General features: G+C 36.2%; 1 protein-coding gene across 5 annotated transcripts; it reads left to right on the top strand.

Annotated features, from left to right (window-relative positions):
- The first annotated feature begins 283 nt into the window (after positions 1 to 283).
- On the top strand, positions 284 to 22,976 carry LOC113235592 (multidrug resistance protein 1-like). Of its 5 annotated transcripts, XM_026471348.1 has the most exons (24): positions 284 to 336; positions 707 to 764; positions 2,750 to 3,028; positions 3,108 to 3,208; positions 3,804 to 3,975; positions 4,173 to 4,344; positions 4,675 to 4,805; positions 5,018 to 5,242; positions 5,384 to 5,509; positions 6,916 to 7,119; positions 7,385 to 7,555; positions 7,737 to 7,947; positions 8,456 to 8,523; positions 9,537 to 9,698; positions 12,048 to 12,152; positions 12,354 to 12,515; positions 14,348 to 14,551; positions 17,122 to 17,363; positions 18,021 to 18,180; positions 19,695 to 19,784; positions 19,995 to 20,099; positions 21,678 to 21,884; positions 22,243 to 22,389; positions 22,772 to 22,976. In XM_026471348.1, exons 1-24 carry the CDS (start codon positions 302 to 304, stop codon positions 22,964 to 22,966), a joined length of 3,732 nt encoding a protein of 1,243 aa, XP_026327133.1. In that variant the 5' UTR covers positions 284 to 301; the 3' UTR covers positions 22,967 to 22,976. The 5 variants fall into 5 exon arrangements, with proteins under 5 accessions (XP_026327133.1, XP_026327135.1, XP_026327136.1 ...); XM_026471350.1 differs by lacking the exon at positions 5,384 to 5,509; XM_026471349.1 differs by lacking the exons at positions 284 to 336; positions 707 to 764 and adding an exon at positions 2,633 to 2,661.
- Positions 22,977 to 23,470: the final 494 nt, after the last annotated feature.

Raw genomic sequence — 23,470 nt, 5'->3', positions numbered from 1 at the left:
CTACAGCGCGTCTGCGGCGCGTATACTCCCAGATGACGCGCGTTTAAAGCGCCGTAAACGCGCGTCGTCGCCGTCGGCACGTATAAAATACGCCGTGTCCATAGGCTCAGTCTAAGGAGTTTATTCAGTATAGTACAAGTCTATGGTCGATTCTCATGAATTTTAGACCTCTTGACAAGTGTACATTTGGCTATGAATTTGGTCAATTTACCACTCGAAATGATCGTATTTAGTATTAAAAATTTCTTTAATATTCGCCTGTCTTTTACCAAAATAAGGATCCACAAAATGCACATTTAAAATGGCGCGTTCACCGCTCAGAAGAGACCACTGGAGGTTCGTGCTTTTTATTGATAAATTAATGCTATGACTATCAACCTAATAGATACGCCTCACTGCTAGCCACAAAACTTCTTTAAATGCCGAATTTGGTTTGTGGGATTCAAGTCTTTGAACAGGTGTGAATCCTCTCTGTAAAGCAGTTTTCCTGCCATTACGTTCTTCTTTAATGCCATGGTACAATATAAAGCGATTATTACTACTTAATAATAAATGCTTTAATATGTTTTTCCTTTACATGTCTATTCTTTTGTTATTAATTTTTTTAAATTAAGTCGTTTCTGAAATCTGAATTCTGAAATATATACTTGGGTAACTACGTTCAGTCTGTGGCGACTTACAAATTGTATTGTTAATCGTGTTTCAGGGAGCCCTCGTTTATAACTACTTCCAGTAAAGTTTCCAGCATACCGTACTTTAGATTGGTAATTGTAATTCATGTATCAAGTTTTATAATAATAACGCACACACTCAACATAGCCCCGCACTAGGGAAACCCTGTGTCGCGGGTGCCATGGACACACATAGACAACCACAAATTACACCCAAACTGACGAGTATTTCTACAAATATTTCTCCCGGCCCAGGAATCGAACCTGGGACCTCTGCGTGGCAGTCCGGCATGGTAACCGTTCGGCCACGGAGGCAGTTTAACGAAGTAATTAATTTGTATATTTAGTTTTTTTATGATACCAAGTTACGGGACGAATATGTCGTACGCCTCGTGGCAAGCGACAGGCCTATCCATAAAGTTTCACTGCCATTCAGAGCTTTCAATCACAAAGACTTGAGGGACACTGCCACCGTGCCCGTCACGCTGAGACATAAGTTGACAAGTGCCATGTGCTTGTAAGTTGTAATTCCACCAGCACCGTTACCCTTCAAAACCAGAACGCAGTAATACTCATATAACTACTTGGCGGCAGAAATAGGTAAAGTCTGTTCCAATTCATTTTTAACAAAAAGTAAACAAACCTGTTTGGTTAAAATTCTAAGGCAATCACTCAATAAATCGAATAAGTAACACTTTCACGCATATTTCGAAGATTTCGACTTGATATCTCATCACTTTTTCCAACAATATTTATTTGAATAACGTCGTAAAATTGTATTTGAAAATTGGTTGTCCAAAAGTGAGGTTATTTTTCATCTATACATCTATGAATTGTCTATGGTTGCATAGTGCTGTACGAAAAAATGATTCGGTTCGTTCAATTTAAGTTTTTGTATTCGATTAGTAAATCAAATATTTCAATTGCAATCGAACGAGTATCCAAGTGTAAGGATTTGAAGGAGAGCTTAAAATTAAGATTTCGGAAATTTCAAATCTGCTTATATAGGTTATGTGGGAAAACCGCTAGTATAACACAATTAAACAAATCGATCCATTCAATTAATTAATCGATTTGTAGTTGGCATTACAAATGGCCATCACTAAACCGTCCATGATCAGGTCAGTGATTTGTTTGTTTACATTTTGTTGAAAATGGATTGAAACGAAGTATAATATAGCAGTACATAACTGGACAAACTCTTTCACAACACGCTCTAAGTACTACTACAAAAATAATTGCAGATATAAATAATAAAATAGTAATATCCAAATTAAAGTACACTAATATTAATAATTAAGGACCCACTTTGTTAATTATTTCTGTTTTATTATTTGGTTTTGTTGTAACTGCATGAGTATAGTACCTATAAGTACAAATAGATGTACGAGTGTCTACATAAAGATTATAAAATCTTTGAATGCCGCAAAAAGATCACAGTGGCTCAAAATGTATTATTGTAACGCCTTTATCACATGTGCATCACAAATAAATAAATGAATTTGGGTTTAAGATGTTTTATAATCTACTGAACCGATTTTAATTAGTGTTTATCTGTTTTATTAGACCAGTTTTAACGGGCAAGTCGATTTACTAGTTAAAAGAAATTTTTAAGCGATCGAAGTTGGTGATGGTCGATAGTGAAAAATAAACCTAGCTTATATTATATAGCTTCTGTATTTCTATTTATTCGTATATATTTATTTTTATGTAGCCGGTATTATCTCAAATAATAATATAATAATAATATTATAATATTTTTTCATGCTGTTAATTTTCCTAACCTCTCTACGTGAAATTAATAAAATAAATAACTCAACCGCACCTACAGTCATAGATCTCTACACCAGAAATATCCTCAACACGTGTTTCGCCTCTCTACGTGGCTCAGAGGTTGTTGATTGTTCGACGTTGGACTGAAGAAACATTCATTCATTCTTGTCTTGAAAAAAATATTCGCAGTTATTTTGCATTATTTAACCTCCACTGGGTTAGCAGAATTATTATTAGTTTTTATCTTCTAAATAATAAAAATGTGCATTCAAAATACCGTTCTTAAATTTGTTTTAAAATTCCAGTTTCGTTTCGCATCAAAAGAGGACAAGTTGATGATAACGGTTGCTATGTTAGCGACCATCTTTGCTGCACTCTCTCTTCCTTTTGCAATAACAATTGTGGCAAACGCGTTCCAAAGTATGATTGATTACGACAAATCCATCACGTATGGCACAAATAACGCTGAAGAATTTATGAATAACATGCACTGGTTTGGTATGAAATACTCTTGCATAGGCGTTATATTATTTGCGGGTGGATATGTCGGGACAGCGTTCATGAATATAGCTGCTATAAACCAGGTAAGTATGATTGTACTTTAACATTTACAGGTTAACAATTTTTGTTTGTGGATAATTTCTGTATCTTGTGGATATTTAGGTGTTTAAAATTCGTGAAGCATATATGCGAGCCGCTATGAATCAGGACTTCACTTACTATGATGAGCATTCAACCGGAGATTTGGCTTCCAAAATGACTAGGTGTGTACGCATAATGTCATTTGTTGGGTGTATGAAGTACAAAGTGAAAGACACTTGAAAGCGTCACTTATAACCTATTTTTTTTTATAATATCAAGTGACGGGACGAACAAGTAGTATTGCTCGTTCACTGACTTCCCTGAGAAGAACGAGCTGGAAACTCTAGGGATTGCTCTTTTCACATAAACTTAAATGTCATGGAATACACTTCGAATCAAATTTGTGTAGATTCTAGAGTCATGTCGTATTTCCATACGTCTTTATCTAACATGTAGTCTTCAATTTTGTAATATAACTGTTCAATTAAAATATTTTTGATGTAGTTTTTAAACTTAAGAAATGATAATTTGAATATATGCTCCGATATCTTATTGTAGAAACGCATACAGTTCCCCATAAAAGAGTCGTTTATCTTGGTTAAACAAAATCGTGGTACCATGAGTTTGGACTTAACTCTAAGTTAATATTATGGCTATCTTCTTTCTTATTAAAATTATGTATATTTTTATGGGCATAATATTAATATTTAAGTAAATGTACTGTGGTACCATTGATTGAGCTTTATTTTTATATTGAAAATCGTTCAATTTGAATAGTGATCTGATAAAACTGGAGGACGGTATTGGAGACAAGTTGACAGCTACGGTGTACAATTTGGCTATAGCTCTGGGATGCATCGTGATGTCGCTGTTGAAAGGCTGGAAACTGGCATTGCTGTGCCTGCTGACAGCACCCATTTCGTTTTTGCTCGTTGGAGTTACTGGCGCAGTATGTAAATTTCTGGTTTAAAACCTAATAGTTCGCTAAATCATTTTAGATTTTATTCTAAAGTAGGTATTTAATTCTCGGGCCATTTACAACACAGTGTGTTTATTAATTTTGAGGTTAAATTCCTCATTAATAGTAAAGTATTTACTTCAATAGCTTTGTAGATGTTGCATAACATGTTATTATTTCTTGTACAGCTTGCCCATCATTTATCGAAGCGAGCAGCAGTACAAACAGGTCTAGCAAGTGCCATTGCAGAAGAGGTTCTGAGCTCTATTCGCACAGTTTTTGCCTTTAACGGACAAAACACAGAAGTTAAAAGATACTCTAAACCTTTAGCTAAGGCGCGAAAAATTGAAATAAAAAAAGGTCGTTAGCATTATAAAACAAGCATTTATAACTATTATTTAAATATTTTCAGCCCTTTCAATTTCGTTTTGTACATACATTGTCTATAAACTGACATAATATTTTTTTAGATCTTTAAGCGCTACACAAATGTGAGTCTCATCAATTGGAGCTCAGATGTTTTAGCCTATCATATTTAGACACAATGATTGCAGCAACATATTTTATTCATGTTGCACTCGTAATTAATTCATTTAGGAAGTATAATTGAATTCTCTAAGCTCGTCTTGATAAGAGTCACACTTTTTCTGTGTGAAAACTAGTTTTCGGTATTAGAATTATTATTTACAGAGTTCTTCACGGGTCTGTCCATGGGTTTCTTGTTCTTTTGCATATTTTGCTCTTATGCCCTGTCTTTTTACTTTGGCATTTATCTTATAATCAACGAACCAGAAAACTATAACGCTGATGTCATGTTTTCGGTTAGTATTATGTATTGATAAAATAAAAGTAATGTATTAAGTGCATTTATTTATAAATTATTCACAACCCATTTGCACGTTTTTTATCGGTATTGTTACGTCGATAAAAAGTTTGTAAATACTATTTATCTGTTATCACATTTTAGATTAATAGTCATAAACCTATATGGACTTATTCAAGTACCATTATTAATCTATCAATGTAATTCTAGGTATTTTTCGGAGTAATGACGGGTCTAGGTAATTTAGGCATGGTCGGTTCACTTTTCACGGCATTTGGTTCAGCGCGTGGCGCGGGCGCATCGATTTTCCAACTAATAGACAACCTGCCTGTGATTAATCCATTGCTTGAACGTGGAATTAGACCAAAGCAAATTTATGGAAATGTAGAATTAAGAAATGTTTGGTTTGACTACCCCTGCAGACGCACTGTGCCTGTAAGTATACTTGTAAACTTGTGTCATTATTGTTATCTCATTATGTAATGTTTATAACTACGGACATTATGGTTACACATGTATGTAGCTGGGTACATTATAGCGGTGGTAAAGTCCACCAGTTCATTTTATCTGTGGCAGGTCCTGTGTGGCTTGAGCATAGAAATAAGGCGAGGCCAGTCAGTGGCGCTGGTCGGCCCTTCCGGCTGCGGCAAATCCACTGTCATATCCCTAATATCCCGGTATTACGACGTGACGGATGGCAGTGTAATTTTGTAACATTTCGTAAATACATTTTGATTTTATATTTTGTTTATCACAGTGTTCTTGACAGTCTATCTACATGTACATAATATAATATAATTAGTTCTGAGTGATGTATCAACACGCGGTCGTGTTTACAAATCAGAAACGTGAAATTGTGACTGTCGGTTCGTTTTGACACACCGGCTGCGTATTAGAAAGGATTTTTCATAATTCATCTTCTAAGACGTTTAAAAACCCACAAAACGGTTGTACGAAATTTTGAACCACTGAAATAAGAGAGTCATGAAATTTGTATTTAGACATTTTAGAAGTAATGATTATTTGTAATCATTATACTTCTAAAAAGTAAGTAATGAATAAATCGAATTTCTTTGAGTGTCTAATCTAAAACTTGGGTTGAAAGTAAATAATGAACAATTTTAAATATTCAATTAAGTTTGTGAGCGGACTACAGGTTGTTAAATTTATTTTCTGAATAAATTGCCTAAAATTTGGTAGATGAGCTCGTAGCTCATGTACACCCTGTACATGAGCTACGAGCTCATCTACAGCAAGAGCACTACGAGCAAGAGCACGTCAAACTTGACACTTAAGATTTAAATCCAACTCTATGCCGCTCACCATAAGAACAGTCTAAAGTACAAAGTGTCAAGCTTGACGTGCTCTTGATTGTACTATTGCAAATTAGCTTATGTTTCGGTTTTCCGAAGTTACCGCAAAAAGGGAATGCGGTGTAGTATCAATATTTGTCGTGGCAATCGTATTTATTAGGTGAAAACTTTATTAAAAATTTGGCATGAATATTCTTCAAAGCAGATAATGGTTTATGTTATTTTCTAATTTTTGAAACTACCGCTAAAAGAGGAAGTGCAAGAGATTGTATCGGTTTATAGCTTTTCTTGGGTTTGTTTATGCAAAATTAAATTATGAAAAGCGTATTAATTAATTTTTCGATAATTCGATACGTATTCATTAATTTTTAAATGAACCTTAACATCCCGTTTCACGCTTTTTAGAGGTAAATGAGTGCACTGATGTGCACAGGTCTCCTCTCAGGCTAGTAGGTCATAGTCCGCCACGCTGGCCCAATGCGGGTCGGGGACTTCACACGTTTCAGAGGGCTATCCTCGAACCTACTTCGACGTGTAGTTTCCATCACGAAAATTTCCTTCACCGAAAAGGTCATGGTAATTTTCAAATTAATTCGCACATAAATTCCCTAGAATCTCAGAAGTGCGAGCCCGGATTCGAACCTACTGTCTCTGCTTGAGTGGCTGAAGGTCAAATCATTAGGCTATCGTGGCTATGTCTCTATAACTCTGAAATTAATTCTGCGATTACCTAGTAAAATCTCTACGTGGAACTACTTTCTTATGAAGTGACTTTTACAAGTTAATTTTATGTAGGTGTTAATAGATGGAACAGATGTAAGATCGCTGTCGGTGCAGTGGCTCCGTGCGCAGATCGGGATTGTGGGCCAAGAACCCGTGCTGTTCAACACTTCGGTGCTAGAGAATATCCGCTACGGGCGGGAGGACGCCACAGACGCGGAAATAACAGCCGCTGCTAAACAGGCGAATGCGCATGACTTTATTATGTATCTTCCAAAGGTTAGCTACGTTTCTAAATAATAAATTCTAAATACACTTGCTTTTATCATAAGTAATTTTTCAATAGTTCCAAACATTGGATTTATCGTGAACAGTGGGAATGTTACTGGATCTATGTTTTATTCTATGTTTAATTAAGCATTTATGTGTTATGTTTTAGCAATATAACATTTTACCAAACGCTGGATAAGTAGATTAGATACTTAGTATATATTCATCTAGGCGAAGTAGTTCTGTTTGTAGGTACTTACTCACTACTTTTCAGGGTTATGCAACCCTGGTAGGTGAGAGTGGGGCGTCATTGTCTGGTGGTCAAAAACAGCGTATTGCGATAGCGCGAGCACTGATTCGCAACCCGGCCATTTTGATGCTCGATGAGGCCACTAGCGCTTTAGATACTACCTCCGAAGCTAAAGTTCAACTTGCCCTTGACCAAGTAAGAGCCAAACATTTTTAAGTTGCGATACAAAAGTGAATCAAGTTGGGTATCACCTTCTAGTAGGTTATAATAGTCTGTGTTATTCAACTTAATTGCATTCCCATTTTTTTTATTTGCTTGTATCGTATTCTCCTTTCATTTGATTCGGAATGTTTCAAATTGTCTATGCCTATTACAGGCTTCTCAAGGACGCACGACTTTAATAGTGGCTCATCGGCTATCTACGATTCGCCGTGTAGATACTATATACGTTATGAATGAAGGACAGGTGGTCGAACGCGGTTCACACATGGAGTTAGTTGCTAAAAAGGGCATGTACTATAACATGCTAATTCTTCAGGATCCCCTTGCTGTCGCCGAGAGGGATCAAAATGCTACGGTCAGTCGAGGTTGGACTTATTTACTTTCTACGGCACATGTATATTTACATACAAATCGGTAAATTGCCACTCACTTGGTGGTTGTTTTTTTTATGGTACACAGAGTGGTAAACATTGTGAACCCAGACTTTTAGAAAATGGTTACTTTGCCTATAAACATTTGCGCTACTCGTGATAAGATCTTTAGCCCTAATGATTGTGATAGCAATACCAGAAAATATAGTATGAACATAAATCTGTTGTCTCTCGTGTTGATATTTCTACTTTTATAAAATTGATTGGTTAGTGTAAAAACGTACCGTCTATCGCCCAAAGCCAATAAATAGGTGCTAAAGAATGTTCTTACCGTCGCTCATCCGCCGACCGTAGGTCTTAATCTGTAGCTTGCGTCTGGGATTGTCTTTGATTGTCATGGCTTACTAGGCAGACTACTAGGAAATAATATATTGCTACCTCCAAAAAGAAGTGTAGTTGTAGTTATAAAAACAAGTGTATATAGTTCTTATTTGTTTTACAGAAGACCTTGTTTCGGTCACCGGGACAGTACTGTCAACGGCATCCACAAACAGCTATAAAAGTTTTATGGTACGTTACGATTATTTTATCTGAAATTTATGTGTACCGCAAGGTTCAATCTGAGTATTCGAGTGATTCTCTTATCAAATAATTATAAGGGCACCCTATAGAATTTGTACATTAGCTGTATTTATGATAGGAATGCCCGCGAAATTGTTATTAATTTTAATTATAAACTTAAAACAAATTGCTGATTTAATCACGTAAACTAGATTTAACCGGCAATGATTAAAGTGGTTAAGGCTAAATAAGCATAAGTAAAGATGAAATACCTTCGTAGCTTTTTGGAAGGCATATTATTTCCCTTTTATGGCGTTGTCGATCTTGACTCTTGAAGTACATAAGTATGTAAGTTTAACTTTGTTTTTTTTTTATAATATCAAGTGACGGGACAAACAAGTCGTGCGCCAGATGGTAAGCTGCACGGCTGTCCATAACAGTTGCAGTGCCAGTCAGAGCTTTGACAGAAATTTACACCTGTCACCTTGAGACATAAGTTAACAAGTCCCATGTACCTGTAATTTCACCAGTACCGTTACCCTTCAAAACCGGAACACAGTAACGCTAACATTACTGCTTGGCGGCAGAAATAGGTAAGGTGGCAGTACTTCCCCGGATGAACTCTTTCACAAGGAGCTGTACTGCTACTAAAATTTAATATTTAGGTTAAAATACTAGAAGTATCAGAAGTCATAAAAATAAATCCATTTTCGTGTATAAAAACTGTTTCATCCTTGAACGCTATGTAGCTACTAAGGAAAAAGAAAATAACCATTGGACAGCGACATAAAACCTCGTTTTTCCTGTAGCTATGTTTCCATTTAACTATGTGCTAGCACTATCTCATTTTAAAGTAAAACGTTATGTAAGGATCTGTAAAAGGCCCGAAACGTTGATTTGTTTGAAAAAATAAATATACGCAATTTACTTTCGAAAAATGCTTAATATGTTCCTATGTACAATAATCGCAAGAACCTAAGAACTCGATACGTTTGTTTAACCTTAGTGTACTGTTTCTCTAGTCGAAAGAAGAAGTTAAAGGCATGGCGATTGGGCTGTCCTTCTGGAGCGTCATAAAGCTAAACGCGCCAGAGTGGAAGTCCATCACAGTGGGCTGCGTGTGCGCTACTGCCATTGGCTTGGCAATGCCGCTATTTGTACTAGTTTTTGGAGATCTGTTCGGAGTAAGAATTTTAATTGTTTGTTGTATTCGACAAATATTTGTTTATTTTTCTTTATCTAGTCCGGGATTTTATCTTTTGCTTTCTATTGTAAGGTGTATTTTTTATCAATTTTGTATATATAAAATAATTCCGTAATGAATGTGTTTCATAGCGGAGTTTCATGAATGTTGTCCGTAGGCAATGTACGGTTGTTGTGGGGGGTACTTTGCTACGCGTGGTCGGCGTAGCACCGAGTAGCGCTCGCAACCATTAAAAGATTACATTGTATGACACCACGCTGTGTGTAAATGTATCATACTTTATTGCTTTTTTTATGAAACCAAGTAAAGTGTACGTACCTCGCGTGCCCAAAGTAAGTGAAATTCACTTACTTGCCGCTGCTACACTTCAGAACGCGCTCGACCGTTATCGTAGATAAACATCAGTTGAAAACGCGAAAAATGCATAATTGTGCCATTATAAACTGCAAATGCACCATAACTGCGGGTAAACGGGTAAACAGGGACGTTTCCTTCCACGAGCAAATGATTTTGTAATCATAAGATGCATAATTTATTTTAAAATCAACTATTTTGGTTTTGTATGAATTTCGAGAAAACAAATATGCAACCGAGTGTATGCCTCATTATTTGTAATACATTGCGGCTTTTATTTGGTGCGATATATTTGTGATCCTTTGTTAATACGCCATGAATATCGAACGAACGCACTTTTGCATAATGCATTCGGTTTCGTGTACATACAAATTCAAATTCAAATTCAAATTCAAATTTAAAATAATCTTTATTTCATAGGTAAGCATTATTACACTTGAAATCGTTACAATGGTTAAACTCTACCGCTCATTCGTAAGGCAGATTCCCCTGAGAAGAATGAGCAAGAAACACTAGGGGTTGCTCTTTGTAAATAATATTTACAATATTATATTTTTTATTCGAAACATCAGAGATCGAGACTACCTCCATGAGCTAAACGGGTTACTATCACGGATTTTTGTCATCTAAGTACGCAGAAGTTGTATAATAACCTTTAGTATAAAGTTTTTGTTTCACTATAGTTTTAAACCTCGTGAAAGGCAAATTTTGTATATTAACCGGAATCTTGTTATAGAAGCGTATACATTGCCCCTTAAATTTTTGACTTTGTGAAGACGACTATCAAGAAGAGCTAGTTTATTTCTATTCCTCGTATTAATGTTATGTCTATCACTATTTTACATAAAGAAATTACTATTCCTTTTAACATAAATTACATTTTCATAAATGTACTGTGAGGCTAGCGTAAGAATGTTAATTTCCTTAAACTTATCTCTCAAAGATACTTTGGGGCCCAGATTGTAAATTGCCCTAACTGCACGTTTTTGCAGGACAAAGATTCTATTGATATCGGCGGCATTACCCCAAAGCAAAATGCCGTATGTCATTAGACTGTGAATGTAGCTGAAGTAAACCAATCTAGCGGTTTTGACGTCTGAAAGTTTCCTTATTTTTTTAATCGCGTACACTGCATAGCCGAGTTGATAACTTACTTATATGGGGACCCCATTGCAATTTAGCATCTAACGTTATACCTAGAAATACAACTGTATCCACAAGATTCAATTTTTCGTTTCTAACTACAATGTTTGTAACCGTCTCTCTAACATTGGGTAATGTAAATTTCACACAATTTGTTTTTTTCTCATTAAGAAGTAGGTTATTAACAGCAAATCAATCAACTACTTTACATATAGCTTTACTATATACTTTTACTTTAGTTATACGGCCGCTTGTATGGGCAACGGCACACCAGACTACACATTTTTGTTCGAAAATCGCCTCCAGTGCAACGGAACAAGATACGTCAATGTGTAGCTTGATGTGCTGGCGTGTGTACACTTTTTTGGCCAAATTAACATTTAGTGCTGTCTACGTTGGGCAACACTGTTCTCGATTAACAAAGCTTAGAGCATATAGGACTGGAAACGTCATTGATAGGCAATCCCCTCTGTCTAGGTAACATAATGCATTCAGTTTCTGTGGTACGACCGCTTGTACATTTTTTGCCCAAATTTAAAATTTAGTGATGTATGCGTTAGGCAACATTATTCTCGATTCTGATCGATTTTGAAAACAAAGGGACGAAAATTGTTATGGCCTTAGCAATATTATAAAAATATTCTATAACTTTTTTGTTATAACGTTTACTAACGTTTCGTTTTTTTTTTCAGTTTTATAGTATCTATTATCAGTAGTATCTGTAATTTCGATAATTTTTGCAGCACGTTGCCTCGAATGTCCGAATATAGTGAGATCTCAGATGTAGATCCATACCATACTGATACTTTGTTCTTATTCGCTTTTCTTTCAGTCGATGGCGGATACTCAACCTGAGAAATTGATGCTAAAAGTGTCGCACGTTTCGACAGTGTGTATCATTATCGGCATAATAATGGGGCTATCTCATTTGATTGAGGTAGTTATACATAACCATAGATATAATATAATAATAGTAGAACTTTTGCACGTACGTACATAAAGTGCGTATTTGATGATTTTGTAATGGTTGTGAGATTTTGGGTTCTGCAAACCTTTGAGGAATCAATGTTGATTATCATTTACTACTTAATGTGTAATATACCTACGATTATGGTATATACATAGTGTATGTTTGTAGACTTTGTCATTTGGAATAGCGGGGTCGTACCTAACGCAGCGTCTACGTCTACGCATGTTTGAACACCTACTACAGCAGGACGTATCGTACTTTGATGACAGAGCTAATTCTACGGGCGCCCTATGCGCTCGGTTGTCCGGAGAAGCTTCTCATGTGCAAGGTGTAAGTTTGTTTTCGTTCATAATAATACATTCGTCAAAGGCGGTACTCTAGAATATTGTACAATAATAATGTACAAACATGTTTTGACCTCTGTATACTTTAGGGCCTGATTATACCGGGTGGAAATTTGTATTGCCACCTGGAAGGAAAGTACTGTAAATACTGGGGATAGAAATTTTTACTTAATGGAAACATTCCATTATTTTTTTAAAGAAATAAAACTGCATTCATAGATTTTCGAAAATTTCTAGCAACACGCGGAAATCGAACTTTATCGAGCTCTTAGGTTTTCACGATTGTTACACATAGGAAATGAAACTATTTTTCCGGATTTAAATCGCGTATATTTGTTTTATCAAACAAACCGACGTTTCGGGCTATTTACAGGTCCCGTTTACAGTCAACCGTAACCATGGGACCTGTAAAGGGCCCGAAAACGTCGGTTTGTTTGAAAAAACAAATATACGCGATTTAAATCCGGAAAAATAGTTTCATTTCCTATTTGAAATTTTAGTTAAAAATATCTTTTAAATACATATTTTGGCGGTGGAGCAAATTTTTTGTTGACTAAAGGACTAACCACACATATCAGGGCAGTGGACGGGCCGTGCCAGACAGGGGCGGAGCTCAAAAAAATTTCGCTACGTATATTTTGTATGAACTAGTTCGGCGTCGCGTCGGAGCTTCAGTGTCCGGGCAGACGCCGCGTGACATGCGTAGTAGGGATGTCCACTTAAAAAATACATCGATGTCTTCATTCGATGTAAAACATCGAAACCTTGCATCGATGTATTTCGATGCATCGCTTAAAAACATCGATGTTTTTTCATCGAATACTTTTTTGTTTTTCTTAGCTTAACAGTGTACGTAGACTAACACTATACCAATAGAGTGTCGCAGTCGCTGTAGTGACGTGTATATGATACTGTGTGTAAGTTTAGTAGCACTGGTCAAGAGAAGCCAGGAACTTAGAAATGTTTTTACGCAAGAATAATTCCTTGTAGGTATGTTTTTTGCGATTAGGTAAACTGTCTAAAATATACAAATAAGTTCGATACGTTCAATTATTCATTCACGGAAGAAGGAAATAGTTCTAGTTCAAATTTGGTGTCAAGACGTGTCACCATACTAGAGTTGTACAAAAACGGGAAACAGACTATTACCAAATGGATTAGATAAATTATTGTTTTTAACTGATTGTGCAGAAAAAGAGTAAGAAATTTAAGTAACACAAGTTATTGAAATCAGATGCAAACGCGATGCAGTAGCGATGCCGTTGCTAATCGTGTAACTTTACACATGCGCGCGATTTTAAGCAGCGATGCAAACGCGATGCAACCGCGCGACTGCATCGATACAAATTGCATGACTACACTTATATCCTAAGTGTAGCAGTGCATTCGCGCGTTTCACGAACACGCGTTTACATCGCTGCCAAAAGTCGCCCTGTGTAACCACTCTTGATACGATACTTTTTATTCGATGCTACTCATGAGTGCAGTATCGATCAGAAGAATTTCTTATCCACGATCTAGTCATGTTCCAGACGTGTGTGAACAGAAAGCCCTTGACGGGACACAGACTCACGGTCTAGGTACGGCCACGGCCCTGATGTGTGTGTAACCACATAGTGTCGACATTTTTTTGCTTATTTAACTTATGATCATGCTGAAAATGAAACTGATATTCGTTTTACAACATCTCGACTAATATCAGAGGTATGTTATACGAGTAGACGTTATAGTTAGTGTCTTTTTTTACCAAAACAATAGTAGTGTTCACGTAGTTTGTATGGCGTCATTGAAGTTAGGTCACGAATTATTTTTTTCCAGGCTACTGGCAGTCGTGTAGGGGTAATTCTCCAAGGTGCTGCTTCGATATGCCTAGCGTTAACCTTGGCCATGCTATATGAATACCGTGTCGGATTAGTGTCTTTATGTTTCTTCCCCTTTGTCGCTATCGTCGTTTACTTTGAAAGTCAAGCTGTTACCCAGGAATCTTTCGGAAACGCCAAGACACTTGAGAACAGTACTAAGGTAAGACTTGAATGTTTTGTGCTTAATAAAATTTAGTAAATATACAAACAATGGCACGTCTCCCTTTACTGTGCTACAAACGATAGGACAGTCCCAAATCCGAAAAGTAAAAGCCCAGCGTGCATTTTTTGAGCATTGACTGTACAATGTATGTAATACACGTAGAGTACGAATAAGAGAGTCACCACATTTATTAACGCGGATTGGCTAGAGTTTGTGATAACTCTGGCATAACATTTTGTAAACCGATTTTGATGATTCTTGGAAAGTTGAAGTTTTGTTGGAAAGAGGGTACCTTAGTATTGATCCCATTTAAATTTAAAGAAAATATTCCACCTCTGATTGTGGCCAACTAGGGGATGAATCCGGTTTCGCACACTTTCCGATAATCGATTTCAATAAAACTTGGCAAATCATTCCACAAACTTTTGAGGTCGGTTTTTTCTAAAAAAAAAATTACAATTATTTCTGACCAATTTCATGCGATTCCGTGTCGATAAATGTGACGAATTCATAAAAATTTATTATTCGTTGATACACGGTATGCGATTTTTATACGGTAAATTATAATTATGGTAAAGTTAAAAATTTTTTGTTCCCCTGCGTTTTAATTCGAGTTTGGCACGGGATATCTTATTAACAAGGAGCTATGTAGAACGTACGTTAACCCAAAAAAGAGAGATGACAGCGTATGAAAAATAGAGACCAACAAACAAGAAGATTATCACGTGTAGTAACTAGGGACTTGTAGCGCAATTTGAGAAAGGCTTGAGCTGATAACGAAATAATATTATTGCAAGAGAAAAATGTCAGTTATGGTTACTCTGTGGCAGCCCACTATCAGGTGTGGTACACGAGGAAATGGACGAATCACGGAACATTTTTTAAAAGTAATTTAAAATGGTGTCAGCATGGTGTCAACATTATGAAGACGGAATAAAAATGAATATCATAGCAAAACATAGATCTGAGATTTTTTTTAAATTTTGGCATCAAACTCTTAAGTTATAAAACTAGACTTCCTGCTACGTGGGCAAGTGATAGGAGAAATTACTTTAAAAGATAATAAATTGGTTTAAAAAAATATGAATAGAGGCAAGTCACCTGACCATAACAGCCTAAATGTGGAACCTTTGATATTTGGTGGGAAGCAGCTGCCAAGAGTTTTGCATATTTTATTTAACTTGTATATTGGTCATCGATATGTGCCGCCGGAATTGATACATACAGTGGTTGTACCAATTGTAAAAAATATGACTGGTGACATATCTTCGACTAGTAATTACAGACCCGTATCATTGGCAACTGCTGTAGTAAAGGTTTTGGATGGTATTCTGAACATGTGTCTGCAAATGTGTTTCAGACTTTAACACATTTGCAGACACATGTTCACTTTGGTCTATGGTCAGTTTGGTTTTCGGTCATGTCTGTCAACGGAGTTGACAATTTTAAGTCTAAAACACACAGTGTCATACTGCACTTAACGGAAGACAAAAGTATACATATGCTTTTTGGATCTTTCCAAGGCCTTTGACCTGGTTAATTACAGTCTGCTGTGGAAAATATTAAAGGTATCAGAGATGTCTAAGGAGTGCATTAATTTGTTTAAATTTTGGTATAGCAATCAAAGTAACTCCGTAAAATGGTCAAATGAATGTTCAGTCGATTATGTACTAAGTTGTGGAGTTAAACAGTGGGGTTAGGCTCTTCCAGTTTGTTTAACCTCAATGTTAACGGACTCATTGAGGAGCTGAGCAGCAGTCATATTGGAGAAGTGTTAATAATGTAAGCTATGCAGATGACATGGTGCTGCTCACCCCTTCAATTTGAGGGTTGAAGAAACTAATTTTCATCTTTGAAGAAGATGCAAAGATACACCGCTTGGTTTATAATATTAAGAAATCAGTTTTTATGGTCTTCAAATACAAAAATGACCAGATTTTGTACCTGATGTGTCTGAATGGTAGCAGGTTGGTTAAGGTAGATAAATTCTGCTATCTTGGTCATATAGTTACTGAAAATCTTAGTGATAATGACTATATTGAGCGAGAAAGGAGGGCATTATTGGCAATGCGTGGTAATATATTGGCCATGAGATTTGCACGCTGTTCAGATCAAAGTAACGCTCTTTAAGGCGTACTGTCAGATACCGTACAGATACGTGTAGTTTGTGGGTTAACTGTACCAAACAAGCGTACAATGATATCCGCGAGCAATATAATGATGTATTTAGAGTTATGTTTAAATTGCCCAGATACTGTAGTGCATTTGAAATGTTTTTGTTAGCACGTACGGACGGTTTGCTGCTGTGCATAGAAAGAGAGTTTCTTCTCTTAGACAGAGAGTGCTAGACAGTACTAATAGCATTATAGCTGTTGTGACATTAGATTTCTATTATTAATAATTAAGTATACCGATTTATTGTATATAAGAAGTTATATCTAATATTTAATTCTAATTTAATATTATTGAAATTCCATGCGTTTATATCTGAAATAAATGCTTATTATTCTTATTAATATGTGATATATCAGATTCTTCGTTTACACTTTTCGAATTGTTGAAGACAGATAGCAGTAGAAACAATGTTAAATATTCGTACTGTGGTGTCTCTTGGACGTGAAAAGCAAGTGCTAAAGGAGTATACGGCCCAGCTGCGACCGGCGTTGAGGCCTGCCAAACGGACAGCCCATTTCAGAGCAGTGGTCGCGGGCCTTTCAAGGTCTATTTTCAACTTTATCAACGCTGCTGCTCTCACGTATGGTAGCCACTTGATTGTCTCCGAAGGACTTCCGTATAAAAATATTATTATGTGAGTATTGGTAAAGCAACAAATATACTCCCGGACACATAATTCGAGCCACCTCGGGTATTTGCCTTAAAGGGTTAGAATACAAAAATAGTTTTATCATCGAAGAAAAAGATTTCCCCCAGTTTTGCAAATCCAAATTTCTAACAAGGACTTATGGAAAAGACTTAATATACTAGTTTCAAAATTGCGTAGGTTAGTTCTTGATTAGGGCATATAATACAGATGCGAGGTGGCTCGAATGAAATGTCCGGGAGTAATATAATATATTCATGTTGTCAAGTGCTGTTGTTTATGAGTATTATCATTTGAAAAAACTAAGTTGACCCTGTCTATAATGAACTGAAAAGACAAGGGTAGTAAATGCTAAGATGTTAATTGTAGTTTTAAAAGCTGTACATTTTTAAATTTAGTTCAAAATTCTTATACTTAACGTCACTCTTTAGGTGTAACCGGGGCGGGCAAACATCAGTCATGTTGTCGACTCCCGTGTCAAAAGACTTGTCAATTAGTATAAAGCTTCATTCGCATCACGCGTCTTTTTCATTTGGTCGAGTATTACTTATTTGACAGTGATTGTTTACAGACGTCAGACGGAGGACGGGAGTAAGCGGGATTACATATTAATTTGTCATGTTCATTGCTTATTATATTGTGCAGAACGACGCAGTCTCTGCAAATAGCGTCAAGTCAAGGTCAAAACGCGTTCGCATACGCGCCGGAAATACAGAAAGGCATCAACGCAGCGTCAAGAGCAGTCGCTCTTTTAAATACCCGGCCCAAGTTAAAGGACCCTGAAGTACCTGCTGCCGATCCATTTGTTAGTAAATTTTACACGATCCTTGTCTTGAATTTAGCGAACAAGGTCTGTTAACGCGGTTGCGATTTTATACTTTAGTACCCTACTAGGGTCGTTTCCAGATAATGTGTCCCTTTCAATGACTTTTATGTTATTACATGAATGCTAAACACTATTTATTTAATATGATTGCTTGCTTACTTAGTTTGTGTTACACATAAAAATACTACTTTACTACGTCACAGTAATAAATAAAAATTAAAAAAGTGGTCAATTTCTCATTCATGGGAGCCCGTTTCACGTCGCCCTAATTTTAAGAAAAAAAGAAAAAATGAAACACTCGTGGAATCGCAATATTTCCCATCGAGGATAAACTCAATACCTTACACGTCGAATACATACCGTAACTTTCCAATTTACTATAAACAAACATGTTTTATTTGGAATACATAATGTGTTTCAGTTTTTCTTATCATTAGTGTCAATTCAACTAAAAGCCTCCTAATAACAAAAGTTCATACCGCATCATCTTCACCCTTCGCACACGTGAGAACGGGCTCCTGTCGGATTGGAGCGTATACAGTTAAGTAACCTGTGCATCTCCGTTAGCAAAAAATCGACTTAAATACCAATTTCAGCGCTAATTACTAAATCGTTCTCATTCATGTAAAGCAATCTATCTAAATAAGTATTAAGTAATAGTTTTATAAACTATATTGTACATCAATTAGACAAAGGGAACTTTAAAATCCATGCACTTTTATAACCGTCCAGCATATTTTACACACTTGACAATTAAAAATGTATCCAAATGTCATTATTGTCGCTCTCATTTTTGTCTACCTTTAAGTCAAATAGTTACTTTAAGCCAAACATTTACTTGAAATATAACAATTAGATGGTGATGACGGTGGTGACAATGATGATTGTGGTGATGACGACGATAATGACGATGATTGTGATGATGATGTTGTTGGTGGTGACGATGATACATTGATGTACAACAAAGTTTATACGACATTAACAAAATACTTATTTAGATTTATTTATTTAATTATATATAGATAGATAGATGGTCTTACACGAATGAGAAGGATTTTGATACAAGAAGTTATATTAAAATATTTGTTACAAATTTAACAAATGTTCTTTTGTGAACGACCAAATGTGTGTTGTAATAATAATTTTTCATTACTGTGCCGTCTTTCTTATTTATGTTTACGAGAAAATCATTCGTGTTACTGCTATATCATTCGTGTGACCTAAAATATCGTTTTTGGTTTTATAATTATTGGCATTGCTTGAACTTATTAGTGCGTTTAAGACCTTAAAACAAAAAAAAGGGTTTTACAAAAATCACTCAAAAAGTGCCATTGAAATTCGGAAAGTGAAACTCACCCACTAGAGCGTTCTGTGCTGGTTAGAATTTGCATATACAATGTACACAATTTAGAGTGAATAATGAATCACACTTACGTGAGTCTTAAGGGCGTTCTTACACTCACCTTCACTTCTTGTCTAACCTCAACATAAAGGTGTCGGATGGCCAAGCGAGCTTTAATGACGTGATATTCAAGTATCCAACAAGATCTAACGTCAAAGTTTTGCGGCGAATGGATTTAGAGGTAAGGAGGAAATTAACGTAGATATGTGTCTTTTAATGTATTAAATACTTAAAGTGTGTACTCTTAATCTGTTCACTTTAACAATTTTAATCTGACCTTAAAATTCCAAGTTCAATTTTAACTATTTGCAATGTATCTGCAAGATCACGAAGGAATTTTTAATCTGTGTCGTTGGGGGCATGGGACTAAATCGTTTTATGTTTATTGTAGATCGAGAGCGGAAAGACCATCGCGTTGGTGGGTGAAAGTGGCTGCGGTAAAAGCACTGTCATCAAACTTTTACAGCGGTTTTATGACCCCGACGATGGGACTGTAGTAAGAATGTCGATTGATTTTTGTTACTTATTTTCTCTTTTATTTTGTTAATTCTAATGACAGCTAGCAAACAGCAATCGAAACTGTTTTGCATTGAAAGTAAATATTTTTTAAAGTGTAACAATTTATGATAAAAAGGGAGTACAACTAAGGGGCCAATGAAATTTGTTCGTGAGTTCGCTATAAGTTTCCGGAATGAATAAGAAAAAAATACTATAAATGGTCAGAAATGACTTTATTGTTTCTCAAAATATTCTCTGTTAGCGTTAACGCACTTTTTCATACGAATTAACCAATTGTGAAAACATTTATGCCACTCCTCCGTGACCATCTCTGAAACATATTTTTCATACTCTTCGACAGCCTGTTCAGGTGATGAAAATCGTTGACCGCGTAACTGGTTCTTAATTTTTGGAAATAAATAAAAGTCACAAGGTACCTGGTCGGGACTGTACGCGGGGTGGTTATAAGCTCAACGTTGTTCACCTTCAAAAATTCATTTGTCTGTCTGGTTATGTGAGAACTGGCATTATCGTGGCGCAAGATGATACGGCGTTTACAGTTATTTTTACGGAGTTTGTCAATAACGTCCGGCAAACAAATGGTCGTGTATCAATCATTATTCACGGTACAACGATTCTCCAAAGCAACAGTAGCCACGTGTCCAGCTTTATTAAAAAAAGGAGCAATGAACCGCTTAGAGGCACATTGCACGCGCGCCACTTTGATTGGTTTCGGCACATCTCGAAAGACCCATACGCTCGATTGCTGCTTTGTTTTGGAATCGTAACTATAAATCCATGATTCGTCACCTGTTATGCTACGTCCCACACCAAATTTGACGCCCCTTCGTTGAATCTGGTAAGCATGGCATTGCACCAATTGACGTGATCCGTTTTTTTTTTGAGTCTTAGTCAAATTGTGTGGGATCCGCTGAGAGCACAGATTTTTCACACCCAAATGTTTGTGTAGTATTGATTGTATTTGACTCATACCTATGCCTAAAGATGCCCGAACCTCATGGTATGTCACATGCCTGTCTGTTTTGATCATACGGCGCACAGCATCGATGTTTTTGTTGTTCACAGCAGTGGACGGGCGACCTTCACGAAATTCGTAATTGAGATTCACACGACAGCGTGTGAATTCTGCAAACTCGCTATAAATAGTCGTCTTGCATGGTGCTTCATCGCCAAAAGTAGTTTGAAGTCAAGCTAAGCTCCGTTGAGCTGTTGAATTACACTTAAAGTCGTAGAAAATCGTACTACGGTAATTTTCACGAGTTAAATCCACGGTGATGTAGACAACCAATTTCTAAAATAACGCCACAATGTAAAAACAAGTGACAGCCAAATGAAACAAACTGTTTTCTACATCCAAAGAGTTCCATTTTCAAAAATTGTTTATGTAAGTGGCCAGTTACGGAAACTTATAGTGCGCCCTATGGACACCAGAAAAAAGAATAGAACACAGGAAGTATCTTGCTTAGTTATATTATATGTTAATATTAGAAAAATACTTAGACGTATACGCTTACTTTAACAGTAATATAATAATAAATATTTATCATCATATCAGGCCTTAGATGGAACTCCTATACCCCAATTGCGAATTAACGAGGTTCGTGCCAGCTTCGGTTTAGTCGCCCAGGAACCAGTACTCTTCGACCGCACTATAGCTGAGAATATTGCCTATGGAGATAACTCGAGAACTCCGTCTCAAAGGGAGATTGAGGACGCGGCAAAGCGAGCCAATATTCACAACTTTATTGTAGGATTACCACTTGTAAGATTTGCTTTTTTTACTAGTAGGCACTTCATATTTACTTAATTAGGTACCTTACTGTATTGTAATTAATAATTGTGTGTATAATTAAGTACCTTTTATAGGTACCTTCCTGTAACATATTTTGCTCCTATTGTATACAAATTAAAGTTACAAAAGGTTGTGATTAAGCCAAAGTAAGTAACGGCCACGGAAGCTTATCATGGACATGTCTCGTATGCTCTTCATATATCAATTCATTATCTATCAATTCACTGGTCTCCAGACGTAAATGCATGTGCTTTAGAACACGTTTGCATGAACGTTTTCCATAATCTCTAGCAAGTGATAATTAAAAAAATATTATTTAATTTGTTAGGGTTACGATTCAAATATCGGTACAAAAGGCGTCCAACTATCCGGTGGTCAGAAGCAGAGAGTGGCAATCGCAAGGGCTTTAGTGAGATGTCCAAAAATACTACTGCTGGATGAAGCGACCAGCGCTCTTGATACTGAGAGCGAAAAGGTACCTGCTACTATAATGCAATCTAATCAATTCATAGAACTTTGACTATTACTAATTTCAATGGGTAGGTAATACGAACGATAATTGTTATATATATGTAGTGGCGGAGATACTTTTGACAAACTTTAAAACATAGTAGATTAATGTTTACTAAGATTGATTCTCGTGGAATTGGAATTAAACCACGCAAATATGGAATGGTGATTCGAATGTTCATTTGTTCGAACTTGATTGTTGCGTTTTTTGGCTTCAATTCCGTGACAATAGTCTTCCATAACATTGACGGGAATCACTTTCATAGTTACGAACCTTTGTAAGTGCTCTGAACTCTTATGGGGTTAAGTATAGAGCTCACGTTCAGTTTGTAATCTTTCTGATGCAGTTGGTACAAGCAGCTTTAGACCAGGCGAAAGTTGGTCGCACCTGTGTTACGATCGCACATCGCCTCAGCACAGTCCGTGACTCCGACGTCATTTGTGTACTAGAACATGGTCGAGTCGCTGAGACAGGCACGCATGATCAACTTATGAAAATTAAAAAACTGTATTACCACCTTCATAAACGAATTTCGTCATAAAGTAGGTCGTGTAGTGAACTCTATTTATTTATTTATTTATTTATTTATTTTGAGGATTAAGTAGGCGTTCCTAAAGGGAGATAGAGCTGAGTGAGTATTGAGACATTTATTACCAAAGGCGGGCTTGAACTGAGCAACGGCAGCCATCGGCATTTTGCACATACTTAGTTGTTGATCTGTGTAACTCAATTCATAGTGTCTACAACTTTTTCGAGACGACGAATTATACTTCAATGCTAGTAAGCTTTAAATTATTGTAAGCAGTTTCAATTGTAAATATTATGCGAGGTTTATCATACTGTTATGTTTAAAATTACAAGTGATTTATAAAAATGTTTTTGCGTCTCAATTATTTTGGATTTTATTTTTACGTACTTCCCTATGCATTTATGTATTTTCTATTAGCTGTCGTGTAGGTGAATTAATACTTAAATAAATCATTGCATTTAAAAAAATATACGACGAATTTTTTCCAAGTACTAACCGTATTTTTACACAAAGTGC

Source organism: Hyposmocoma kahamanoa, unplaced genomic scaffold, assembly GCF_003589595.1.
Source record: "Hyposmocoma kahamanoa isolate Upper Pololo Valley unplaced genomic scaffold, ASM358959v1 88, whole genome shotgun sequence".
In the NCBI taxonomy this organism is placed as follows: domain Eukaryota; kingdom Metazoa; phylum Arthropoda; class Insecta; order Lepidoptera; family Cosmopterigidae; genus Hyposmocoma; species Hyposmocoma kahamanoa.
This window is presented reverse-complemented; position numbering and strand designations above follow the sequence as displayed.